This window comes from Lutra lutra, chromosome 10 (assembly GCF_902655055.1).
Source record: "Lutra lutra chromosome 10, mLutLut1.2, whole genome shotgun sequence".
Classification (NCBI taxonomy): Eukaryota; Metazoa; Chordata; class Mammalia; order Carnivora; family Mustelidae; genus Lutra; species Lutra lutra.
The window spans coordinates 38,654,236-38,681,011 of record NC_062287.1 but is presented as its reverse complement, the minus strand read 5'-3'; the positions used below and the strand labels follow the sequence as shown (position 1 = coordinate 38,681,011).

Sequence of the window (26,776 nt, the reverse complement as noted above, 5' to 3'; positions counted from 1 at the left end):
TATTTTATAATTTGAAATAAAAGATTGGTAATTCACGTTACTTGGTTTTAAGAATATATATTTTTTGTTGACTCAATTTTCCCAATTGCAAATTTATTTATAGCCAAATGTTTCTGTATCCAAGAAGTACTGCCCATAATCAGATTAGATAATGATCAAAATTAAACCCTAACAAGGATACCTGGCAAGAGAAAATCAGTTACATAACCAATTTTAAGAAGGGTAGTTTGAATGGTGAGATGGTTGGGAATATGAAATTAATTCTATCACAAATATCTCATAATAATTTAGTATTCTTTGGCAGAAAGACGGTTATAAAAATTGTCAGGATTAAAAAATAAAATAAAGTGTAGATACATACCCAGAGCAAGATTCAGGTAAACATTTGAGTCCTTTGGTGCCCTCTAGAGACAGATATTGGCTATCTAATAGGACTTCCTATGATCTCACATGTTTACCAAAATGCAAAACACTGAAATAAATATTATAAAATAAAATTACTAAATTCAGTTGTTTCCATTTAAAGCTTAAATTTACTAACATCTACTACTTATGAGTTTTCAATGATTCAGTAATCTAATGGTTAGAATTCCAAAGGTAGATTATGTTCTTCAGCTAAAGCGAAAATAAATGCAGAACTAAAGACCCTGTATTTCTAAACTACTTCACATTTTGCAAAGGCTTTCACAAACCTTTTGTCAGTTGAGCCTCATGGTAAGTTTAGGAGGAACAATGGGAGATTTTGTTGCTATTCCCATTTTACAAGTAAGGAAACTGAAGCTTGACCAAGGATAAGGGGATCTTGTCCCACGTGTGACTTAAAACTGAGAGGAGGGATTTGAATTTGGATCTTCTGCCTCTGAAGTCCATGGTCTTAGGTAACATTATATATTTTTTTCTCTTAGTATAATATCCCTTCCCCACTCTTCATGCCCATACATATACTATTTTTATCCGTCTGAAATTTTCTAGAGTATCTTAGAGTAAGAACTGAAAGGAGCTACCCACAATGGGCTAGAATCCTGGAGGCACTACCCATCCTTCCCCCTCCCTCCCCCCAATGCTCATAATGACTTAATGGGACTAAAAACAGCCCTGTGGCAGTTACAGAGCAGGAGGTTCCCTGTATGTACTCCCATCTCCCTGTATGTCAACTAAACCCCCACTTCTCTGATTTGATAAAATATTGCACCTTTGATTTTATGTGGATTAATGCAGTAATAAACTGAAGAGTTTTTAACTGTAAGAGTAGTAGTCAGTAAGGTGGAACCACCAGCGTGTCTACTGCTGGAGACTGCTGTCAGATGTGGGTGTGGGCTTCTCTGACGCCGCTGTCTCAGGGACCATATGTCCGCTCTGCTGAGGCGAGGGGTTCAATATTGCTTTCAACCTCTCTCAAGTCTGAGCATCTTTTTCCATGTTGCTTTTTATGCCTCAAAAGGACTTTTGTCCTTCTATCTACAGCAGGCAATCTCCTTCCTCCTAGAAAGTCACTTTTTCTACCTGGTCTGCTTAGAATATGTACAAATGATTTACATCGTTCCAGTCAACTTTGGAAGCAACTGATTCTATTCTGCAGGAAAACGTCACCAACCCTAAGCTTACAGACATCTACTCTGTCATACTGCACACACACACACAGCTAAAATCAGACATGATCCTGTCCAGTGACAGGTGGCAGCCGGGTCACAGACCTAGGTCTCAGCTTGATTCACACGACTTAGGGCACACTGCCCATGCTCTGTGAGAGTCAATTTACGCATTCAAAAAATGAGCGTTGTACATTACAGAGTAGTTGTAAAGACTAAATGAAAAATGTCATACTTTATTAACATACAATTATAAAGCATTATTAGCATTATCCATAAATTCAAATCAAGCTTTTTGGAAGCTCTCTTGAGAAATATTAGAAAAGATACATTACTGCCAAGTTGCACAATCCTAAAAAGGGATCATTTCCCTTGTATTCCACATAAATGACTGGTAAAATGATGTGTCTTCTCAGTTCTTAACACCAGATAGCCTCTTGACTGAGTTAATAGTCCAAAGAATAAGCAACTTGTGGAATTAAAAACTTGTAAATCAAAGGCACATCACCTATAATGAGCAATGCTAATGAAAGCATCAACTCTCTTATTTATAAAGAAAGGCTGACTCAATGAGCCTTGCCAATATTAAAAATCTAAGCTAGAGGCTTTAGCAAATTATGTCCCATACACCAAATCCAGTCTGCCACCGAATTCTGCAAATATGATTTTATTGGAATATTACAGTTTATATTTGTTTATATATTATTGTCTATGGCTAAGTTGAGAAGACCATATGGCCTGTGAAACACTAAATATTATTATCTGGCCCTTTCCAGAAAAAGTTTGCCATCCCTGCTCTAAATACAAAATGAAGCATATTTTATACTCAAAAAAGTAAGCCGAATATATACTTACATAGCTACATACAGACTCTTTAGAAAACATATTTACATCATCATTTTGCATTAAAATACCTACAAGTTCTACATATTACTATGTAAGATGTCTACTACTGCACAATGCATGTGTGGACAGTTAATGAACGTTATTGATGAAAATAATGATTAAAGAGGAACAGGGCGTAATGTACTAGTTACAAGCTAGAGCGCGTAAGGAAATGTGTTTCGGCATTGTTTGGATAGGGGAGCTTTTTTTATTTCAGTGCTTTGCATGTTTGTTCAAATTGACAGTCTCTACCAAGACTGCAAACCACTTTCTTGTAAAGCAAACCCTTAAAGTAAGGAGAGAATTACAGAACACTGCACATTTTTGGATGTAGTATCTTTTCAGACAATAGCAACAACTACTGGATTTTAGTAATACCCACTTTTTACTTTACTTTTTAGGTTGCTGGCTAAAGCCTTATATATTTATTTATGAAAAAGCAAAATAAAAATATGCTCCCCAAACATCTGTGTTTCTGCTAAATTTCAAGTATCTAAGAGTCAGTTAAATTATGTCCAGTTCAGATCTGACAGAACAAACATTACTGATACATAATGGCAGGAAAAGTAAAATCAGCAACAGTAGCAGAAAATCCAGCTTACAAAAAAGAAGACTAAAGGAAAATTTATAAAGGAACATGCCTTATGAAAGGAACACATTTCTGTGTTCACCCAGGGCTTACTCAGAGGAGATATGATGCCGTAATTATAGAAGTGGGAGAAACTGATCTCAATAGCTGGAGGAAAATACTTACTTGCTTTACATTTTCAGCTAAGAAGACAATATAAACACTACAGAATCCCAGCTGTGTTATCACCAGAAAAAAGTCAACCACACTCCTGAAAAGAGATACCCACAAATAAGATCACTAAGAGCGGCTGATATTATCAATATTTTTTTCTCTTGTTAAACTATTTTAAAACATTTTGTTATAGCTTACATTCTTTTCACTTCCTTCAAATAAGAAATAAACAAAATATGTATTTTCTACAAACGGCACACATTTATGATCGGTAGGTCACTAGAATTATTATTGAGCAAAAAGATGTTCCATTAAAAGGTGAAAATTTTCCCCATCATTTATTTCTGAAATTCAACAGTCTGAGTATCTGCTTATAAAACAGTATGAAGAGGGACGCCTGGGTGGCTCAGTTGGTTAAGCAGCTGCCTTCGGCTCAGGTCATGATCCCAGCGTCCTGGGATAGAGTCCCGCATCGGGCTCCTTACTCATTGGGGAGCCTGCTTCTCCCTCTGCCTCTGCCTGCCATTCTGTCTGCCTGTGCTTGCTCTCTCTCCCTCTCTGACAAATAAATAAATAAAATCTTTAAAAAAAAAAAAAAAAACAGTATGAAGAAAACATCTCATATTTTATATTAGACCCGTCTCTCCTACTTCTTGAGAACTTTCCCTGATTAACCCAGGGTACTTTCCGGCCCTCCCAGCTTCTTGTCATTTGCAAGTATGATGAGTGAGCATGCTCTCCATTATCCAAATCACTAATAAGAACATGGAATGGGAGAGGACTGGGGGCATGGCCCTAAATCATAAGACCAAAGACCCTTCCAGTAGCTTAGCTCTGTTCTTATTGTTTAATGAGATACTTAAGAAAATTCTAGCTACACGAAATAGTGCACAGTAATGGAAAGGGGATGTCACCAGTCAAATTAGCATAGTTTGGGTATGGTAGTTAATCAAGTTCTAAATCTGCATACATGGTATTAATACGCAATCCATATTTCTCTACTTTGTTTGGAGAACGATGAGTGATTACAAAGCATGCACCTACTAATTCATTATAGTTTTTAATCTGACCACGGATGTCGAGTTGTCAAACAACCTGGTCTACAGATCTACACCCCTTCCTTCTCTCATCTGAAACCGGAAGGGCCCTTGCCTATCTTCACTCTTGTCATAACTACAGCTCTCATAGTTCTTCAGGGATCTCCCTTGTAAATAATCTTGGTACCATGTAACAAATTCAAGTCTCTTTTCTCTGATGAGCTCCATTTAAGTATTCCCTTAAGATCTTTTCATCCACCTTGGATTTTAGTATCCTACTAGCAATCATTCCAGCCACATCTACTTGGAAAGTGATTCTTCTTGATAGAAAACATAGACAAAGCTGCATCTACTCTGGGGCAGAAGAAGGAAGAAGATAGGGTTCTGGGGCAAATCCTAGAGCATTAGGCCGTCTTCTTCTTCTTCTACTTGGCATATCAAGAACTCTGAGCAGCTCATAAACAAATCTCACTTTCTACAAATTCCCAGAAAGGCCATATTGAACCATAAACTCTCCTAGCACTGTTTTGTTTTGTTTTTTTTCCTGCTCTTAATTTCCCTTACACATATCACTGGTACTACTGAGCATTTTGTTGATTACCCATGCTTATTTTCCCAGTCCTGTATTCATCTGGCTTTGATCAGTCATGTATACCAATGATAAAGTTACATTTAAACAATAAGACAGTAAAATTAAGATTATGCTAAAATACACACTTCACATATAAGCATGTAGCTAAATACCACAATTTTATCTAAAATATGAGACTGTAACATTTTTCTTGCTTTTGCTCCTTTCCTTAAAAACATATTAGCACGATTATGTCATAGGTTAGCCAAATACTTTATAAATGTCATTTTATTTAAACTACTATAGTAATCCTGTGAAGTAAGTATCCCGTAAACTCATCTGATGGTGGGAAAATTAAAATAAAATGACAAATCATTTGATTCAGGTCATAAAACTGAAAAATGGTAGAGTTGAGATTTGAACCCAAGTCTGTATAACTCTAAAGATTATGTTTATTCCCCCAGCTTTATCATACTTCTATTCATGTATCTTGCCAAATTAAAATGCTTAAAAAATAATGTGATTTCTGTAAGCAGATATTAACAACATAGCAAGTGCTTACCGTCCCCATGCTGCTTGCTTCTGAAGACAGTTCCAAGGACTTACTTCCATAGCAAAACTCACAGTGTCACTATAACCTAATGTTGACTTTTTGAACCTGTAATTTAAGGACATATGTGCATATGAAAAAGGAAAATTTGAAGTTGGCCTATAAATCCAACCCTTGAAAAGAACATTAAATAAATAGGAATTAATAAATGCAAGGCCATGCACTGACAGAGTTTTCGAAATTTCAAGAACTGCATACTCAAAGATATGTATCATGAAATTTTAAATCTGTTATTTTTAACCAATATATTAGTTTTTATCTACTGTTAAAGTTTACATATTTGTAGAAGTCATATAATGTAATATTTGTGCTTCACTGACTTAAATATGTAAGTATTTCAATTACAAACAGCATCAACTACATTATTCACTGCCTGATTATTTATTCTTAGAAGGGCATTATTTTATACATCAGCACAGGGTTTTACAATTTATTTACATATAAACTATCTTACCTAATACTCAGCCCATGAGATAGGCATTATTTCCCCTTGTTCTCTTCCCCACCTTTTTTTCAGGTATCATTGTTATTTAAAGATCATAAATGACTTGCCCAAAGTTTTAAGAACATTTAACAATAACAAAAAGAGTTAAGGTTAGAATATTAGTTTACTAGAATAGGCAATATTTAGTTTTTAAATAGTCCAATTGTGCAAGTAGAAACATTTCATGATACAGAAACAAAGAAAAAAGAATATAATTTTACTGACTATTTGCCAACCCACAGATCAGCAAAGAACACCAAAGGCACCATACCCTAAAATGAATTCCTACCAAATGGAAGACCATCACTCTATAACTGAAAGTAGTGCTGGGGCCTCCATGTCGATCCTGATTTTTTTTAATTTACATGGAAATAAACCATCCCATTTCACTAAACAGGGCTGTATTCTAAAAGAAGTGAATCTATTCTGACCAGATTTCAATCACAGGAAATACTATCTTTTTCCATATTCATTATTTTAGACTTGACTACATAACAGATTAGAGGAAATATGATTGTTAGTTGCAAAGCACAGTTAAGACTAGCTGATGCTTTAAATAAATACATTGCTTTAACGGAAACAGAGCACACTTAACAAATCCTCATTTACCTCTGACACAGAAAGTGACTGCAGCGTACCAAAATGTGCATGCAGTGAACCGAAATAATTCCTATAAATACAAGGCTGATTGGTCCAAGCTGTGGGGGGAAAAAATGTATAGGATTAAATATTTAAGTTTAACAAAAATTAAGCTGTCTTACTGTGAATGAGACAACGGACTACTCATTTGTGTGATTCAATTTTGCTGGACAAAATGATTAGTCATTTGCATACAGGAAAATTCATAAACTTGATACTGAACGAATTTCAGCAATACTTAAGACAAGTGCGTATGACTCCATCTCCACGGCTTGCTAAGCCGACACTATGAGCACAGACGATAGCCATGCAGTAAGGTAGGACAGACCTCACCTCCAGTAACATCAGATGGTAAGCCTATGACCATCAGTGTCCCATCACGAAAATTAAATGTGACGATGAATCATCATCTGAATGACTAAAAACTGCTGTACCCATCTGGGGCTGTGCTTGTTGAGCACTTGCTATGGTGAAGAAGAATTATTTTTAAAAAGTGGTACATAAAAAATTTCAAGTATTTGTTTACACTGTTTACAAATTAAACATTTGTTTAATATTGAAGTAATGCCTGGATTATTATTTATTTGACATTTATTTAATATTGCCTGGATTATTGCAACCCAGACAAAATACGGTCAAAATTTATTTTTGTAATCAGAAATAGTTTAAGTTTCTCTAAATTAGGGTGGCCAAGCAAATGCAGAGAGAGAGGATAGTTGAAACTGTTCTTAGCAAACTGGTAAGGTTTTAGACCTCTAATAAAAGGTTAAGTGGGGACACCTGGGTGGCTCAGCCAGTCAGGCCTCTGCCTTCAACTGAGGTCATGATCTCAGGGTCCTGGGATCCAGCCCCACGTCGGGCTCCTTGCTCAGCAGTCTGCTTTTCCCTCTCTTCTGCCTCTCCCTCCACTCATGCTCTCTCTCTCTCGCTCTCTCTCAAATAAATAAAATCTTAAAAAAAATAAAAAAGACTAAATATAATCTCATTAGTTCATAAGGCAATTCTCCCTAAGATTCTCTGCAATTACAGTAACTGGTTCTAACACTTCGCACATTCGTTTTCAAACAATAGTGTTATCCCTTTTCTTTACTAATATTCTTTAAATCTAAAAACCGCATATTTTATTCTGAATCCAAAAAACCATAAAATTTCACCAACTCAAATAATCTACTCTATAAATATATTTGTTGATATGAGTACATGGCTTACATCCTCAGAAATCCAAAAAAGTTATAAGATATAACCATACTTGGAAAAATTTAATACTATTTTAGGCTCTTTCTGCCAAACACTATGAAGTATTTGAAAGTTAAGTGATTAAACAAAAAGTTAAGTAGTTAAACAGAAATGAAAAAGAGTAATTAATTCTCATTTTTGATGAATGTTACTATCACTGTTTACACAATCTTATCAGTACAATCTCATTGTTACCTGGTCAGGTCATATGTGACTAGGCCAGCAGTTAGCTTGTCATTTTTGCTGTAATTAAGAGAGATAACTGTAAGTTAGATAGAGTTCACAAAGATAAATCTTACCACTATGCCTGCATTTTTTATTGCCAGTGGAAGCCCTAACAGGCCCGTTCCAATATTTCCTTTAAGCAGATGCATAAGAGTTTGCACAAATCTGAAAAGTAAACATTGTAAGATTTTAGGAAAAAAGCTAATAAAATCACATGATCACAGTTTTAGCATTAGAAAGGAACTGAAAATCAATCTCGGCAAGGAATCAAATAACATTTCCACTCAACCAGAAGTTGAATAGGCCAGAGGTCATATGGGTTCACGTGCTACCTCTGCCATTCACAAAAGGAGACACAGAGGCTTATTATGGAGAGTAAATGAGCTATTTAAGTGATACTATTTTTGTACATACTAAAGAAATACAGAAAAGGTAATTTTCTCATAAGATGCCTGGCTGCTATGACATTCAGAATAATGTTGAAGATTATATATGGCTAGGCTATTAAAACAGAGCAATTTATTGACACTGTCTATGAAACACAGTACTAAACACATTTGATCTATGATTATCAACTTAACAGCAAGTTAACTAAAAGAAAAAGCACACAAGTCTTAAAACTATGTGTATCATCAGGTAAGATAAATACTGATTAACATTTAGACATCATGTACTCCCTAAGGAATTCCACCTAAGTTTCCAAGAGGCATCTGAAGGAAGTCTCTTAACCAAGAAAAAATAAGTTCAAGTAGGAAGAATAGTGCAAATCTTAAACTCAGGAAATAAACATGCTTGCCTAAATTTTTTTCAGTTTATACTATTTTGATCAACTAAAATGTAACTTTGCTTAACTGTTAGAGTAAGAACTTACTCAAATCTATTAATGATGACAAAATAACAAAAACAGTTCTACAAGGTTCCACTGCCTTCCCACCACCATGACTTTGTTTTATACCATTCACTCAGCATAAAGAAGTGTCTACTACCTCTCACTGTCTAACTCCTAACCATTTCGAAGCCACAGCTCGTAAAATTTCTATTCCTTTCAATCAGGTCTCCCTTCTTGCAAGATCCAAAGCATGGGACCATCACTGCAGCAATTTCCACGTGCTGCTCTGTATTTTAGATGCATTTCTTCGTTCCCAAATGGACTACAAATACCTTGAGGGTAGGGACAATATCTTATTCATCTGTGTGTCTTGTGTAGTACCTGTGCTTTACCTACAGAAGATTAAAAATATATATACTAAATGAAAAGGAGACATTGAACCCCGTAACACTTACGAAATACCCTCCTGGTCATCAAGCTGGTAGTGCTTCTGAACAGGAAGGAGCTCTTGTTCCTGCTCTTCATCTGATGTCCCATCAAAATTCTGCTCATTTATTAAGGGCCTCATTACATCCATATCTTCAAAAAGAAAAACAAAGTACTTCACTATGATTTTTAACACTGAGTTCAAGCTGGTATAAATGCATTTTTTTAAAAGAAGGGCCTACCACTGGTACTTAAGTTAATTCACTTAATTTTTCCAGTCTAAGTTAATTCCCATTAATGCTTTGAGTTTTAGTATATTTAAAAAACGAGATTCATTTGCTGATTATTTTGTTTGGACAAAGCAGGGCAAAGCTTAAGTATTCAATGCAAATCTTCTTCTGCTTTGTCAACATGAGGTTTTTAGCAAATGATCACAGAGTTATGAGATTAAAAAATGTGAATAATCAGGGCACCCAGGTGGCTCAGCTGGTTAAGTATCTGTCTTTGGTGGGTGTCATGATCCCAGGGTCCTGAGATCAAGCCCTTCATCAGCCTCCTTGCTCAGCGAGGAGCCTGCTGCTCCCTCTCCCTCTTCCAGTCACTCTCCCTGCTTGTGCCCACTCTCTTTCAAATAAATCAATATAATCTTTTTTAAAAATTTGAATAATCAAATGAATTTTTTCCTCTTTTAGTTTCAATCATACTGTATACATAAATAGTAATCATGTTTTTAAATACTTTAAGAAAATTACAGTGAGGATGAGAGGAGGGACAGAGAGAGAGGGAAAGAGAGAATCTTAAGCAGGCTCCACAGGAGCCCAACATGGGACTTGAGCTCACAACCCTGAGATCATGACATGAGCTGAAATCAAGAGTCAGATGCTTAACCAACCTAGCCATCCAGGCACCCCCATGCCCCTGTCAAAATGTATTCTCATTTTTAGCAAGATTTATGATGACATTAGTCATCACTGTCTGCCTTGTTCTAGTAAAATTCACTAAACTCAAATTTATTGAGATGACTAATATGCATTAGCAAGGTTTGAAGTATAGGATATTTTAAAGAAGTGGAAGACTGTTCCATTCAAATACAATAAACCTGTGAACCAGACAATTGGGGTAACTATGACTGACTGACACATAATTTTTAAAAACTTTTTATTTTGCAATAATTTAAAATTCACATTAAATTTGCAAGAGTACCAAAAAACTCCTATACACCCTTTACAGACTTACCGATTTTTAACATTCTGCCATGTTTGCCTTTTCTCTCTCAACTGTGTATCACTTTTTCTGAACTATCTGAGTAGGTTACACGTATAACACTTTACCCCACAGTCAGCACGTGCGTTCTCTCTAAGAACAAGAAGTTCTTGAATGTTCACATCACAGCCAACACTCAGTTTGATGTTGATGCAGTATGTTCACCTACATTCCGTATTCTAACTTCATCAATTGTACCAACGAAGTTCTCTCAGCAATTGTTTTCACCGCAGGATCTTGTATTGGATTTAGCTGACTAATTCTACTGGTGACTTTTGCCATTATGTCTTTTATGATGTCCTTAATCCTCCTCTTTTTCCCTCCTTAATCTTTTACTATCCTTGTTTGTCAGGTTTGTCAGACAGCCTCTGGGGGTACCGGGTGGCTCAGATGGTTAAGTGTCCAACTCTTGATTCCAGCTCAGGTCTTGATCTCAGAGTCACGAGATCAAGCCCCACACTGGGCTCCATACTCAGCAGGGGGTCTGTTTTGAGATTGAGATTCCCTCCCTTCCCCCCCCCCCCGTCCCTCCCCCCCGCCCCGCCCCACAAAACAAAATAAATAAATCTTTCTAAAAAATGGTATCCTCTGAATTCTACCTATTACCTATACAATAATTAATGGTCTTATTCTACTTTTGTCATTTATTTATTTATTTCCCAGAAAACCACACTGCTCCCCCCACCCCCAGATATGCCCTTCTTCTATTCTCTCACTTCTGTGAGAGAATAACAACTTTTGTTGTTGTGTTCTTTCTATTTTGGCGACATATATGATGCTTTACACACTGCTACTCCAATCATGTCCCCACCCATGTCTTAGATTTACATCTACCATCAGTATATTAAATGCTTGTTATCAGTCCTCTGTCAAAGTGTTCTCAGTCATTCTTTGGCTGGAAGAAGCTCATTCTCTTGTGGACTGTGCCTCAGAATGACCTGAAGGATTTGATGAAATACAAACTGATGTACCTCACCCCGAAGCCTCTGATTCGGCAGGCCTGTGGGGGGCCTGAGAAGATACATTTCTAAGTTCCTGGGTGATTCTGATGTTGCTGGTTCTGGGAACCACACCTAGAGAACCACTGCGCTAGTAGATCCTTGAGGATGGGCTTGTGGGCACAGCATTCCCTAAGTTCTGGAACGCTTTAAACTGATTTTCTATAGCCTTGCTATGATGGACAGCTAGATCTAACACCTTTGACTCACACTGTCTGTCCTTGAGTTTCTTGAAAATGCTGTTCCACTCTTGCCTTGCTGTCTAAGCTACTCTTGAGCAGTCTAATGCCAAACCAATTTTTTTAGCCATTACATACTGTGTTCTTTGCTTGAGATCCTGAGGAATTTCTCTTTGAGTTTATGATCTAATGGTTTTACCATGATACGTCCTGGGCTTAAGCATTCCTAGTCAATTTTCCCAGGGATCTGTGGGCCTTTTTAATATATAGATTTAGGTTTTCTCTTATTTCTAGAAATTTTTCTTGGATTATGGCTTTGACTATTTATTTAGTTCAAATATTTTGTTTTTCTTCTTTAGAGCTTCCAAATGTATGTCAGATCTCCTCTGCCCACCTTCCATTTCAACCACTTTCTCTCTGACCCTTGTAAAGTCTTCCTTTACCTTCCTTTACCTTCCTTTACCTTCGAAATTAAATGAATCTTATTAAACTTTCATTTCAATACATTTTCCCTTGGACACCTTGTACTTTATTATTTATTTATGATTTTGCCTACCACTAGACAGTTCATGGACAGGGATCCTAATTTGAGAGTAGTGCCTTCCGTCAGCATAGGAATGACGTTGACTTACTGGGGTTACAGGGAGCAACTGGTCTATCTCTAGTTCTCTTCATTTCTGCAGGATATTCAATTCCCTACCCACCCTCCACCCCCTGCCCCTTACTTCCTTCTTTCTTTTCACCTCCATGTATTAGAGGGACATCTCAACTGCTCCTTTTATCTCCTCCTCCAGAAGCAATGTTTTGCAGAGGCTGCTGTGTGACTACACGTCCTAATGCCCTCTCCTCTCTTCCGGAGATTCTAAACAACTCTCTTTAAAGAGTCCTTGCAGCAGCAGCAGGAATTCTGAAATTTGCTATTTTTTTTTCTACTTATAATGTGAGGTTTGTGGTAGCTTTGTCTCCTACTAATGCTAAAAGAACAACTTCATGAATGGTTTACTTGTGCTTCTTTTTGAATTAACAGGTTCTGGGGGAAGGACACGTGAAGAAATTAGGATTTAGGTAGCCTCCATTATTCCGTACTAACTGGAACACATGACAGCGTTTTTTCATAAAAGTAATGTTATTCTTTGAGATACTGGAAGATGCTTTAGCTTTGTATTATATATTTTTGTAATGCATTTTGAAATCAGGAAGTATGATCAGCTTTGCTCTTCGTTGTCGAGATTGTTTTGGGTATTTGGGGTCTTTTGTAATCAAAACAGTATCACACTGGCATAAAGATAGACATACAGACCAATGAAGCAGCACAGAGAGCCCAGAAATCAATCTATGCGTATATGGTCAACTGATCTTTGACAAGGGTGCCAGGAATGCACAACTGAAAAAAGTCTCCTCAACAAATGGTCCTAGGAAAACTGAATATCCACATGCACAAGAATGAAAGTGGGTATTTATCTCACACCACACATAAAAATCAACTCAAAATGTATTAAAGACTTGGATACTTGAGAAAGCTTCAGATGTTGGTTTTGGCAATGATTTCATGGATAGGACACCAAAAGCACAGGCAACAAAAGCAAAAATAGGCAAGTGGGACTACATTAAACTAAAAAGCTTCTGCACACCAAAGAAAACAATCAACATAGTGAAAAGCCAACCTACAGAATGGAAGAGAATATTTGCAAACTATATTATTTGATAAAGGGTTAATTTCTAAAATATATATGAAACTCCTACAACCCAAGAGCAAAGAAAAAAAAAAAAAAACCCAGAGAACCAATTAATAAATTATCTAAAGATTTGAACTGGTATTTCTCCAAAGAAGACATACAAATACTCAACAGGTTTATGAAAAGATGTTCAATTTCACTAAGCATCAAGGAAATGCAAATTAAAACCACAATAAAATACCACTTCATACTTAGGGTGGTCATTGTAAAAAAACAGAGGCCAACAAGTACTGGTGAGCAAGTGGCAAAACAGGAACGCTTGCACACAGGTAGTGGGAATGCAAAATATTGTGGCTGTGAAGGAAAACAGTACAGAGATTCCTCAAAAATCTAAAAACAGAAGAACCATATGACCCATAGTCCCACTTCTGACGATTCATCCAAAACTACTGAAATCAGGGACTTGAAGAGAGGCTAGTACTTCCATGCTTAGTTTAGTGCTAGTCACAAGGCCCAGCACGTAGAAACAATGGGCACTGACAGATAAATGGATAAAGAAAGTAGATGTCTACTTACAGTGGAATATTATATAGTCTTCAAAAAGAAATTCTGCAATATGCAACAACATGGATGAACCTTAAAGACATTAGGCTAAATGAAACAGTCTAGTCACAGAAGTTCAAATACCATGATTCTACCTATATGAGGATCTAAAATAGTCAAACTCATAGAAGCAAAGACTAGTGTGGTGGTTGCCAGTGGGGAAGGGAGAACAGGGAGCTGCTAATCAACATGTGTAAAATTTCAGGCATGCAAGGTGAGTAAATTCTAGAGATCGGACAGACAACATTGTGCCTATGGATGACAATACGGTACTGTACACTTAATATCTGTTAAGAGGCCTAGATCTCATGTTAAGTGTTCATACTACAATTTAAAAAATAAACCGCTGGGAAAAAAAATGCTTGAAAATAGTCTATTCTGAAGTCATTTAAATATTCTTCCTCTAGGGCCACCCAGATGGCTCAGTCGGTTAAGCATATGACTCTTAATTTCAGCTCAGGTCATGATCTCAAGGTCCTGGGATCAAGCCCCACATCAGGTCTGCGCTCAGAAGCAACTGTACTTGAGATTCTCTCTCTTCCTTTTCCTCTGCCCCTCCCCCAATCACTCTCACACTCTCTAAAATAAATAAAGAAATCTCTTAAAAATATATATTCTTCTTCTAATAATGTTACTAATATGTGTGAAGTAAAATCCAATGAATTATATCAAAAACTCCAAACGCCCGGAGTCTAAATTAATGAGGATTTTCTAGAATTCAAATTCCCCAACTTCATCTTTGGGTAGTTTTTCTAACCCTCTGACCTGCCAGACATTCTCCACAGATTATTCTGTAGGATTTCAAAGTGGCTCAGTCTAAACCTGCACACAGTGAAAATTAAGTGTTTCTCAGTATTAGGGAGCTATGTCACATTTATTCCAGTGTTTTTAGTATTACAGATTATGGTCATCTTTGGTTTGAACAGATTCTGTATTCATTTTCTTTTATGTTCTATACAAAGAAAATTGTACTTTATCTTGTAAAACCACTAGGGCTGCCTAACAAGGTACTTCAAAGTGGGTAGCTTCAAGAACTGAAATTTATTATCTAATAGCTTTGGAGGCTAGAAGTCCAAAATGAAGATGTTGGTATGGTTGGTTCCTTCTGAGGGCTGGAAGAGAAGGATCGGTTCCAGGCTTTTCTCCTTGGTTAGAGATGGCGGCCTTCAAGTTCATAGGGCATTCTCCCAGCAGGCGTGTCTGTGTCTTAACTTCCCCTTATTATAAAGACACAAGTCATACTTGTGGGATTAGTGTCCCACCCCACTCCAGTGTGGCCTTATCTTAACTATTTACATCTACAATGATCCTACTGTCAAATAAGGTCACTTAGGGACTGAAGAGTAGGACTTCAATATGAATTTAATTGATAACAATCATCATTATTTGTTATATCATCTTTAAATAGAATCATGTTAATATTTTCACTCCAAATTTCATTTCATTGCCCTTGCTGACTCGAGTTCATTTGCATTTTTATTCATTCAGTTATTCAAATTGTCAGTTATTTGAACTAATTTCTTTCTGCCAGAGGATGTACAGTATGTTTTGTGTATACTAAGCACACTATTTAAATTCTCCATAAAGACAGTTATCACTACCAATATCTCAAAAACTGAACAATCTGTTATTTGAAGCATACCTCCCAAGAGATCACAGCTGCAATGGCAAGTCAGGAAAAAGGTTTCCTCCCAGCTTAAAAAAATATGAACTCTCAAGGGTAAGTTTACTTTTAATGTCATCACCAGATAATTTATTTTTCGTATCTTTTAGTTAAACCTGAATTTCTAGAAGTGTTAAAATAATCTATAGTACTATTTCTACTAGTTCCATAATTCACAGGATCAAGTTTTTAAAATGGGATTATAAGGCGCCCTCAAATTCCCAACTAAGAGTTAGCTGGGCTCTCAGTCACTCTTAACAAATTTACACTGAGTAGCAACTGTCTTATTTAATTTTAACAGTGTAAATCCCTTATGGTTTAAACTTTTCCTCACTTCTTAAATTCATTATTTCCCAACTTTATGTGGTCTAGGAAACATTAAATATGACTTACTTGAAAAGTAACTTTTATTTCTTTGGTCTAAATCCATTTGTCTCACCCTTCACCCTTAAAGCCTTAATAAAAATTTAATAATTCCAGGAAGCTTCTTGAACTACAACAATGAGATTAAAGAGTCAATTTTTTAAAAGTTGAAACTATTTGAAATAAAAATAATTCTTAACAATGTTAGGAATTTAAGAAGTACACATTTATAAACTGTTTCGAATAGACCATTAAAGCATTGTGAAACATCATTAGCTAAGTTCTAAGTATATGCTTAAACATATTTTTAAAAACTAGATTTAAAAAAAACTCTCTAAGACTTTCTCTGCGACTTCACCTATATTATTTAGTTGACATCACATACTAAGAAATATGCATCTGTTAAACGAAGTAAACTAAGAGTAGGTGAAGAAATCGGGTTTTAGGCCTGATTACATTAACTTGAATGATATAAAATAGTTACTGACTCTAAAGAATACATTCAAAGACACCTAACTACAATTATCTGAGAAAGTGATATACTTACATACCCAAGAAGTTGCACCTTTAAATGACAAGAGCCCACTGAGGCCTGGATTTCTGAGGATGAGATTTATTAATAAAGAGAGTCTCAACCAGTCACTTATGACTTTCAGAAGCTCCAGGTAATACTTCAATAAAAAATAAGAAATTGTATTTTTGTTCCAAAGTTTAGCATACAGTATAGGAAAATGCAGTAATCCTGTCTTCTTATATTTAACTCTTGAATTCTTTGCAAGAGGTTTTAACACTGGCATAAGCCATGAGAATGAGTGGGACATTCCGGATTGGAGCATATGCACCTGCTTGGTTATCTTTAGAGTTACTGAATGCCTGTGTAGATGGCAGAAGATCAGCTGGAAAGCTTGAAAAGATTTTCTGAACCGTGCTAGGGACTCTAGACTTGATCTTAGAGGCTGCGAAAAGCCGGAGAAAGAATTCAAGGTGAAGCGGTCAGATGTGCATTTGGGTAGCATCACCTTGGCAGCAGTGTCAGGATCAACTGGAAAAACGGCAGGACTGGTCTCAGCAAGGCCAATCAGCACACACTGCAGGCAAGAGACGGGTGAGGGCTTGAATTAAGCCAGCTTGGTTGAAGAGAAGAGAATGGTTATTTAGAGGAGACACAACAAGACTAGTTGACCAACTAGACGTGGAAGATAACGGAACAGAGGATGCTTCCTAGGTGACCACAGTGGAGAAAACAGAATGGATGCTAATGTCCCTGAGAAAGGAAACACAGGGAAACAGTGTCCTGTGGTCCAGAGCCCTGATCTCAAATTTAAGAGCCTGAGCTGAATCCCAATCCTACCAGCACTAATTCTGGGAATCTAAGCTAGTCTGGTGACTTTAGTTCTGCCATAGGGAATGATTTCTCTTCCCTTAGTGGCCTTTATTCTCTTGCTTCTGGCCTTCACATATGCTGTTCCCTCCTAAATCATACTCTATTTTCCCATTCCCTGTTCTTCCCTTCCAATTTTGTCTAACCACTTAGTCTAACTATTCCTTGCTCATCTTTCAGGTCTCAGTTTAGACACCACCACCTCCCAGTAGCCTCCTTCACCCCAAGCCTGGCTGAAGTCTCTCCCGTGGGTGTTCCCACAGCACCCTACACCCCTCCTGTAATACACTGTATTGTAATGGCCCATTCTATTTGTCTGTAGTCTCCATGAAGTGACAGAAGTGATGTCCAACTTGTCTGCTAATGTACCCTCGGTATCTGGAAGGCAGGAGATGAGGGACAAATAAATGCATAAAAGAGAAAGCGGCATGTTAAGGAGGAAATACAAGTTGAATTTTTAAATCATGTAAACTGAAATTATATCCTGAATGAGCAGTCAGAAACAGGGTCTAGAAGTAAGAAGAAAACTTGGGGCTAAATACAAAGATCTGAGAATTACATCAGAAGGTAGATAAGAAATAACTGGGATCAAAAGGCAGGATGAGGTCACTCAGAGATTGTATGGAGAACAGAACGGAACACAGAATAATAGAGGTCCACTAATATTTTAAATTCAAGTAAAAAGTTGGCAAAAGCAACTGAAAAGGAATGATCAAAGGCTGCACTGAGTTTGGTACAACAGATATCCAAAATTGTAAGCAAAAGATTAAAATTTTCAAATCAGTCTTGTCAAGACCCACAACCCCTTCCTGGTGAGCAGCTTCTGGCTCAGGGTCAAGGAAGGCACGCCCACCCACCATGTCCTTCCCTGGCTTACTGCACACTGTGGTGTCACTGTTACCCTCTCTGATCTTATCTCCTACTACTCTTCCCACCGCTCATTCCTCTGAACTCCAGGTCAGAGAGGTGGGGGGGTGGGCAGTGGGTAGAACTGTGTCCCTCATCTCTCCTGGACCCATTCCATTGCAGAAAACCAGAAAGATGTGTATGTGGAAGCTGTCAGCAGGATGTTTTAGACTGAATGCATTAATAAATTAATAAAATTAATTAAAATTAATAAAATTCATGCATTAAAACCCCATCCCCCAATGGGATAGTGTTGGGGGATAGGGCCTTTGGCATGTAATGAGGGTTAGATAAAGTCCTAAGGTGTCCTTCTAAAAAGAGGACACTTCTTAGCACGTGAGGACGCAGCAAGAACATGGCCATCGGTAAAGAAGGAAGAGGGCTCTCACCAGAAACCGAATCAGCGGGCATTTGCTCTTGGACTTCCCCCTCCCTCAGAGCCCTGAAAAAGAAATGTCTGTGGTTTCAGTCACCCAACTGAAGGTATTTTGTTCTAAAAGCCTGCGCTGAGTAAGACATGGGAGTTGCCTTTCTTGGCACAATAAACTCTGAAGGCCTTGCCTTTGGGTCTGCTAGAGAAGAGAGAGGTGGTGAGCACAAGGACAGCTTTGGGCATGTGAGCACCACCGGGGGAGCACACAGCAGGGGCCATGCAGAGGCGTGAGCACGGCTCGCTCAAGAGCCTCCACAAATGGAATGGCATGGCCTCTCCCCAACATCTACTGCCAGGAGCCCTCATCACAGAAGGCCGGTGCCTCCTGATGGAACATACTCACGCAAGAGGTTGCCATCCTTTCCAGTTCAGTTTCACAAGTATTAACACCTATGTGTCAGGCACTCAAAGATGCTGGAAAAAAGCAATTCCTACAACCAAGAGAAATTCTTAACCTCATGGAACTCAAACTCTAGTAATGGAAAGAGACAGTAAGTGAGTAAAATAGGGAGCATGCTAGTGTTCTATACTCAGAAGGAAACTAGGGATTGGGAGGGAGAGCCTGTAGTTTCAGTTAGGACAGCCAAATTAGCTCTCCTGGAGAAAGAAGGATTTTAAAGAAGACCCGAAGATGTGGTAAATATTGTGGATATCTGGGGGAAGAGCAATTAGGCAGTGGGAACAACAAAGGCAAAAGCTCCAAGGTGTAGAGAGCCTGGTATGTTTAAATAGGAAGGAGTCCAGAGTAACCAGAGAGGAGAGGACAAGGAGGAGGGTGAGAGGTTAGAGAAGACAGATGGACCACCCCTTTGCAGACCATTCTGAGTGATAGGAAAGCCACCTACAGCAGTGTTGTACAACAGAAACATAATGTGAGCCAGAAATAACTTTTTCTAATATTTACATTTTTAAAATGAGGGAAAAGCAGCAGGTAAAATTAATTTAATAATAGATCTTATGCAACTCAATAGATCAAACATTATCATTTCAAAATGCAGTCAACATAAAAAATTACTAACCAGACATTTTACATTCTATTTTTCATAGTAAGTCTTGGAAATCCAGTGTGCATTACACTTACAACAGATTTTAATTTGGACAAACCACATTTCAAATGTACACAGGGCTAAGGACAATGGCACTGGACAACACAGCAATAGAGAGTTTTGTGCAGAGGAGTGATACAATCTGATTTGTATTTTAACCAGGGTCTATCTTCTCATGTGTAAAATGAGAGTAGTAACTTCTACCTCACAAGGGTTTTATGGTAATGAAATGGAGGTAACATTCAGGAAGCACATAGCCTAATCCTTGGGATGTAAGTCTTCAATAAATACTAGTTTTCTTCCCCTTCCTACACAAAGATAGTTTTTGGTGGGTTTTTTTTTTTAAGAATTTTTTTTTTAAGATTTTATTTATTTATTTGAGAGAGAATGAGTGAGAGAGAGCATGAGAGAGGAGAAGGTCAGAGGGAGAAGCAGACTCCCCAAGGAGCTGGGAGCCCGATGCGGGACTCGATCCTGGAAGTCCGGGATCATGACCTGAGCCGAAGGCAGTCGCTCAACCAACTGAGCCACCCAGGCGCCCTTAAGAATTTTTTTAAAGACAGAGATCACAAGTAGGCAGAGAGGCAGGCAGAGAGAGGAGGAAGCAGGCTCCCTGCTGAGCAGAGAGCCCGATGCGGGGCTCGATCCCAGGACCCTAGGATCATGACCCGAGCCGAAGGCAGAGGCTTTAACCCACTGAGCCACCTAGGCACCCCATTTTTTAAGATTTTTAAATTTATCTGAGAGACACAGAGAGAGAGAGAGCACACAAGCAGTGGGGAGGGGCAGAAGGAGAGAGAAAGGCAAGCTCCCCGCTCAGCAGGGAGCCCGATGTGGGACTTGATCCCAGGACCCTGAGATCATGACAGAGCCAAAGGCAGAGGCTTAAATTACGGAGCCACCCAGGTACCCCGAGTGATTATTTTTTTCTTGAAGATTTATTTATTTATTTTTATTTGAGAGACAGTGCATGCATGTGTAGGGGGTTCAGGGAGAAGGGGCAGAGGGAAAGAGAATCTCAAGCAGACTCTGCTCAGCACAGAGCTCAATCTCAGGACCCTAAGATCAAGATTTGAGCTGAAACCAAGAGTCAGATGCTTAACCAACTGCGTCACCCAGGCGCCCCCACGATGATATATCAGAAGCAAATTATGCTGTATAGGATTTTAACTGTAAATCTTTGACAAGAAATTGTCAGTGATTAATAATTCTGAGCATTTATGAACCTATAAACTGCTATAATAGGCAAAATTTGAGTAGGCAAAATGTGGTACACCAGCCAGAAGGAAACACAAACTAGGGGAAGACACAAATACTTAAAAACTTAACATGGTAAAACCTTTAACAAAATTAAGAAGGTTTGAAATAAAAATCTGAACACTTCTGCAACATAATTAAAAGTCACAAAATACAATTTACATTACTATTTGTCCGTGTCTTGCTGTAATTTTTCGCTCAGTACTAAGTACTGAACTGGCAGTTCTAAAAAGTGCTATGTGATCACTACAGATAAGAATTAATAATGAATGCCTTATATGATAAAACACTATTAAGCAATGGAAACCAAACCACCTAAACAGTTATTTCTATTTACAAATGGAAAAATTATAGATGAATAAAGAGACACTAGCTTAATTTAATATTATATACCATACATGATAGAACATACATATACATTAATGCAGCATAAAACTGGTACATTCTTAGGTTAGGTAGTACTTGTTTCATCTCTTCTACTGCCTGCCCAGACAACTGTCTCAACCTCAATCTCCTAACCCAAAATCAACCTAAATTTTTATTTGTAGTTAGAATTAAAGAAAACCACAGTAATTTAGCAATAGGTCTTGAAATCTTAAAATGTTTATCCTTTCACCTACTAATTCCATTTCTGACGACCCAGTATATAGAAAAAAAGAATTTCTGCACAAAGATGTCGATTGAAACATTATAAATGTTGAAAATTTGGAAACAACCTAAATGTGCAGCAATCAGGAAATTGCAAAATTAACTACAGACCTCCACTTTATAAAGTATTACAGTGATGCTAAATTATAGTTTTGAAGTCTGAGTAAAACAGGGAAAAGTATATCATACTGAGTGTGAAAAAGCTGGACAGGGGCGCCTGGGTGGCTCAGTGAGTTAAGCCTCTGCCTTCAGCTCAGGTCATGGTCTGAGGGTGCTGGGATCGAGCCCCACATTCGGCTCTCTGCTGAGCGGGAAGCCTGCCTCCCCCCAACTCCTGCCTGCCTCTCTGCCTACATGTGATCTCTCTTTGTCAAATAAATAAATACAATCTTAAAAAAAAAAAAAGAAAGTGCTAGATAACCACAGTATTAATTCAATGATGTTTTAAAAAGTTAATTTAAAATGGAAGCAAGGAAATATACCAAAAATGGGAATAAGGGGTGAATGGGTGTCTCAGTCAGTTACGCATGGGATTTTTTTTTTTTAAGATTTTATTTATTTATTTGACAGAGATCACAAGTAAGCAGAGAGGCAGGGAGGCAGAGAGTGGGGGAAGCAGGCTCCCCGCTGAGCAGAGAGCCCGATGGGGGCCTCCATCCCAGGACCCTGAGATCATGACCTGAGCTGAAGGCAGAGGCTTATTTAACCCACTGAGCCACCCAGGCGCCCAACCACAGGATTCTTAATTTCAGCTCAGGTCATGATCTCAAGGACATCAGCATGAGCCTGTGTCAAGCTCATGCTCAGTGCCCAGCTGACTTGAGATTCTCTCCCTCTCCTTCTGCCCTCCCACTGTTCTCTCTCACTTTCTCTAAAATAAACAATTTTTTTTTTTTTAATGGAAATAAGTTAACAAGGATGGAGATGGGCCATAGGATCATGACTACTTTTTACTGTCTTTCTCTGGCTAATCCAAAAAAAGAAGAAAGTAATAAACGTTTTTACTTTCATAATAGCAAAATAAAGGAAATCACTTCTATTTTGACAATGGACAAACTAAAACAAAGTAGAAAAATTTTTTGTTAATACAGCATAATGTAGCTATCTAAATCTATAAACTACTACATATGTAAGATAGAAACAGTAACTATCTTATTCATTTCTGAAAAACATGCACAGCAAGAAACTTCCAGAGGTCCCCACTACCTACGAAATAAAGTATAGTTCTTATGCTATACAAATAACATTTGGATAGCTTAAGGAAACCTGTATCTTAACATTTCTACCAGTGCCTTTTACATACATACCCAATTTTTTAAAAATCTTTTTTAAATTAAATAATATGTGGTCACTGTAGAAGATCAGAATATATATATATAAATAAGCAACATTTCTGAAATTAAAATTACCTCACCACCCAGAAATAACCACTGGTAACATTTTAGAATATACACAAATACACTCACCTCCTGTACATTATCGTTCAGTCCCACGGCTTTAAATACTATCTACATGCTGATAACTTCCAAATTTGTATCTCTAGACCAGACCTTTCACTAACTCTAGAAATAAATTGCTCACTCAACACCTGTTTGAGTGTCCTCACAACATGGCACCTGGCCTTCCCTCCAAGTGAGTGATCCAAAAGAGAGAGGCAAGGCACAATGTCTTTTAGGATCTGGCTTTGAAGTCATACATTATCGTGCCCACCATAATCTATCGATTAGTAGCAAATTACTAAATCCAATCAACACTCCAAGGGAAGAAAATTAAGTTCTTCCTTTCGAAGAGACAAATATCAAAAAATCTGTAGACATTCTACAAAACCACCGTAACATCTGAGTTGATGGCAAATTCATTTTTCTGGATACTCAGGTCCCTGGAGTCATCTTTGTTTCCTGTTTCATTCTCAACCCTTTCCCAATCTGTTAGGAAATCATGCTGGTTCTACTTTTAAGTATATCCAGAGTCTAACCATTTCTATCCACTCCCACTAATACAAGCATACTTCTGTAAGAAACATGTGCATTTCTTTCTTGCATTTCAGAAATACCCATCTGCTACTTCTGCCCCTTACAGTCTATTCTTCCCACAGCAACAGTGTAATCTTTTTAGAATTCAAGTCAGATCATGTCATTTCTCTGCTGAAACCCTGCACTGGCTCCCCCTTCTCTCAGAATAACAGCTAAAGTCTTTACACAATCCCGAAAACCCTACATAACCTGGCCCCATCACCATCTTGATCATCCCACTTCAGCCATCTTAGCCTCTTTGCTATTTGTCTTTATTCAGCCATTTGTTCTACCTGGAATGTCTTTCCCCAGATACCCACTTGACTAGTTTCCTCAGCCCTTCCAAGTCTTTACACAAACCTCACCTCTTCAATACGATCCATCCTGACCATTTCATAAAATACGTTAATTGTCCAGCCTCCACCCTGACTCTGACTTCTCTTACTCTGCCCTTTTCTCCACAGCACTTTTCACTTAACATAATACATAATTAGTTGATTATTGCCTTTACTCTTCATTTGTCTGTGTCTTCTTACTAGAATACAACCCCCACAAGAACAGGAATATTGATCTGTGTTGTTCACAGATGTATCCCAAGTGCCTAAAACAGCGTCTGGCACATAAGAGAAGCTTGTTGAATATGTGTTGAATGAACAGACATAACTTTTAAGAAATAACTTGGAACCTTTCTCAGTTAATAAAAACGTATATGGTAAACATTTTCCCACACTACTTTTAATGGCTATTCAACACATGACCATACGGCTCTATCACAATTCACCCATCTTCCTTTAACTGGACAGTTAGATAGTTACTGTATTTTCTCAACTACAAATAATGTGGTGAACATCTCTCGATGTTAAGTATTTGTTACCTGACTTATTACCTTGGGAAATATTTCTGTAAGTAAAATTGCTGGGTCAAAGGATATGTGCCTTTTTAAGGATAAAGACACTACACTGCTCTTACCAGTAACGCAGGAGAATGCACATTTCTCCACATCCTAAGATGTGTTTTTAATGAATTTCAAACAGTCAGATAAACCTAGGTTCGTATCTGGGTTCTGCTATTAATTAACTTAAAATTACCATAATGGGGATAATAATAGCATCTACCTCACCCAATTGTGTTAAAGATTAAAGGAAACAATGCATATGTAAAGCACTTAGCTGGCTGCTTGACACACAGTAAACAATCAATAAAATGCTAAGTTTATTTCTACCCTTATTATGATTTCAAAGAAATTACCTGCAGAGTGCCCTGCCCATTATTACAGGAACGCCAACCTATCAGTCACTATAATGAAGTGTTGCTTTAAAAAGCTCAACTTTTAAAAAATCATTTAATCATTCAGGGCCGAATTAAAAATATTCCTAAATAGAATGCATATCACTGGCAGGGGAAATGACAGTACAGCCCTGACCCTTGCTTTCCGTTTTCCTGCTGATGGCAGGAAACCATAAACAAGGTTTTGCATTCCCAGGGGCCAGGAAGATAAGACCAGATAAGCCCCGAGGACAGCAGGAAAACAAACTTTGGCTAGTGAGCCAGCTACAGGTCTCTCCCGTCGGGTCCGGTCAGCTCGTCGCGCTCGCCACTTCGGGGATGGCACAGGGTAAATGAAGGATTCACCCAGGACTCAGAATGGGGCTGCGGCGTGTGAAAGCCGTCAAGCACCCCTGGAGAAAACAGTGAGAGTCACAGCGCAGACTCTCGCTTGCCTTTGCATACACAACGCACCCCAGCCCCCAACACACACACGCTCGCGCGCGCGCCCATCCAATGCCCTTTGTAGGCCCCTCTCGTCACCGGCCCAGCTCCCCAGTCAGCGGGTTCCTGCGCGGGTGCGGTCCCCAGATCGGTCACCTCCCCAGCCTCAACTCACCCCATGTTCGGGGAGGTTTGCTCGGCTGGGTTTTCATTCCAAACCCGTGCCCGACCCACCACCCCAAAAGCCCCGACCAGAAACACCCAGTGGCCCCGGGAAGGCCACCCGCCACTGTCGGGGTCCGGCGACCAGCCGCTCGGCGCCGGATGCGGCCCGGCCACGCGCACGGGGAGGGGCGGTGGCGGCCGGGCGCCAGCAGCCGCCTCCCCGGCCGAGGCCGAGCGTCTGCCCGGAGCCCCGGGTGCATCCCGCGGGCACGCGGCCCCGCGCCCCGGCCCGCACGCAGCACCCACCGAGCTCCTCGCGCCCCGCCGCCTCGGCCGCCGCCGGCGCCGCCGCTTCCATCTCGCCGGGGTCTCCAGGACGCCGTCGCCCAGGAGCGCGCTCCCCCGCCGCTGCGTGGCCCGCGACAGGCGGAGGCCTTCCCAGCCGAGCGGGACCCACGCCCAGCGCCCGCCTCCCGGCCCCGGCCACCCCACCCGCGCGGTGAGGAGCATGCGCAGTGACGCGGCCCGGCCCGCCGCGGTGCTGGGGGCGCGAAGGGCCCCCCTGGGGCTCGCGGGGCGCTGCGGGCGAGCCGCACTGGGGCGGGAGACCCGAGTGAGGGAAGGCGGGGCGGGGCGGGGAGGGGTGGAATAACCGGAGAGAAGGGGCGCTGCGGAGATCACCGGGATGGGAGCTTAGAGCTGGCAGGAACCCAGGCCTCTAGTTCCCTGGAGGACTTTAAAGATGACCACGAACTTAAATTTGAGGAGCCCATCTATTTGCAAGGCTTTAGCATTCTGTATGGTACCTGGGAGAGCGCAAAGTAGGAGGGGACTGTCCCCTCTCCGTGTTGGAGTTCTGACTGTTCCTTGGTTATCCATCTTCCGGTGCCCCTTTTTAGAAGAGATGCAGGATGCACTCCCATTTAGGATTTAATTTAATCAAATAGTTTCACTTCAAGGATTTTTCAGTGCCCTTCAAAAATACTTGACATTCACTCGGGGCTGAAAGAAAATTAAGATTAAGAATTATACTGATGGGGGCCCCTGGGTGGCTCGGTGGGTTAAAGCTTCTGCCTTCAGCTCGGGTCATGATCCCAGGGTCCTGGGATCGAGCCCCACATCGGGCTCTCTGCTCAGCGGGGAGCCTGCTTCCTCCTCTCTCTCTGCCTGCCTCTCTGCCTGCTTGTGATCTCTCTCTGT

At 39.3% G+C, this 26,776-nt stretch overlaps 1 protein-coding gene across 2 annotated transcripts in view; it reads right to left on the bottom strand.

The window, feature by feature from the left end:
- SLC36A4 (solute carrier family 36 member 4) overlaps nucleotides 1–26,046 on the bottom strand; it is a 54,799-nt gene extending 28,753 nt beyond the window's left edge. Inside the window, exons 1-6 of one of the 2 annotated variants that reach the window (XM_047691996.1) lie at nucleotides 25,883–26,046; nucleotides 9,303–9,426; nucleotides 8,093–8,183; nucleotides 6,528–6,616; nucleotides 5,387–5,482; nucleotides 3,229–3,313 (exon numbers count right to left, since the gene is read on the bottom strand). In XM_047691996.1, the coding sequence (XP_047547952.1) occupies nucleotides 3,229–3,313; nucleotides 5,387–5,482; nucleotides 6,528–6,616; nucleotides 8,093–8,183; nucleotides 9,303–9,426; nucleotides 25,883–25,934 (537 nt within the window). In that variant the 5' untranslated portion in view covers nucleotides 25,935–26,046. Of the gene's footprint in view, nucleotides 1–3,228; nucleotides 3,314–5,386; nucleotides 5,483–6,527; nucleotides 6,617–7,988; nucleotides 8,009–8,092; nucleotides 8,184–9,302; nucleotides 9,427–25,882 lie in introns of those variants that run through there. The other variant, XM_047691997.1, reaches the window with a different exon arrangement.
- Nucleotides 26,047–26,776: the final 730 nt, after the last annotated feature.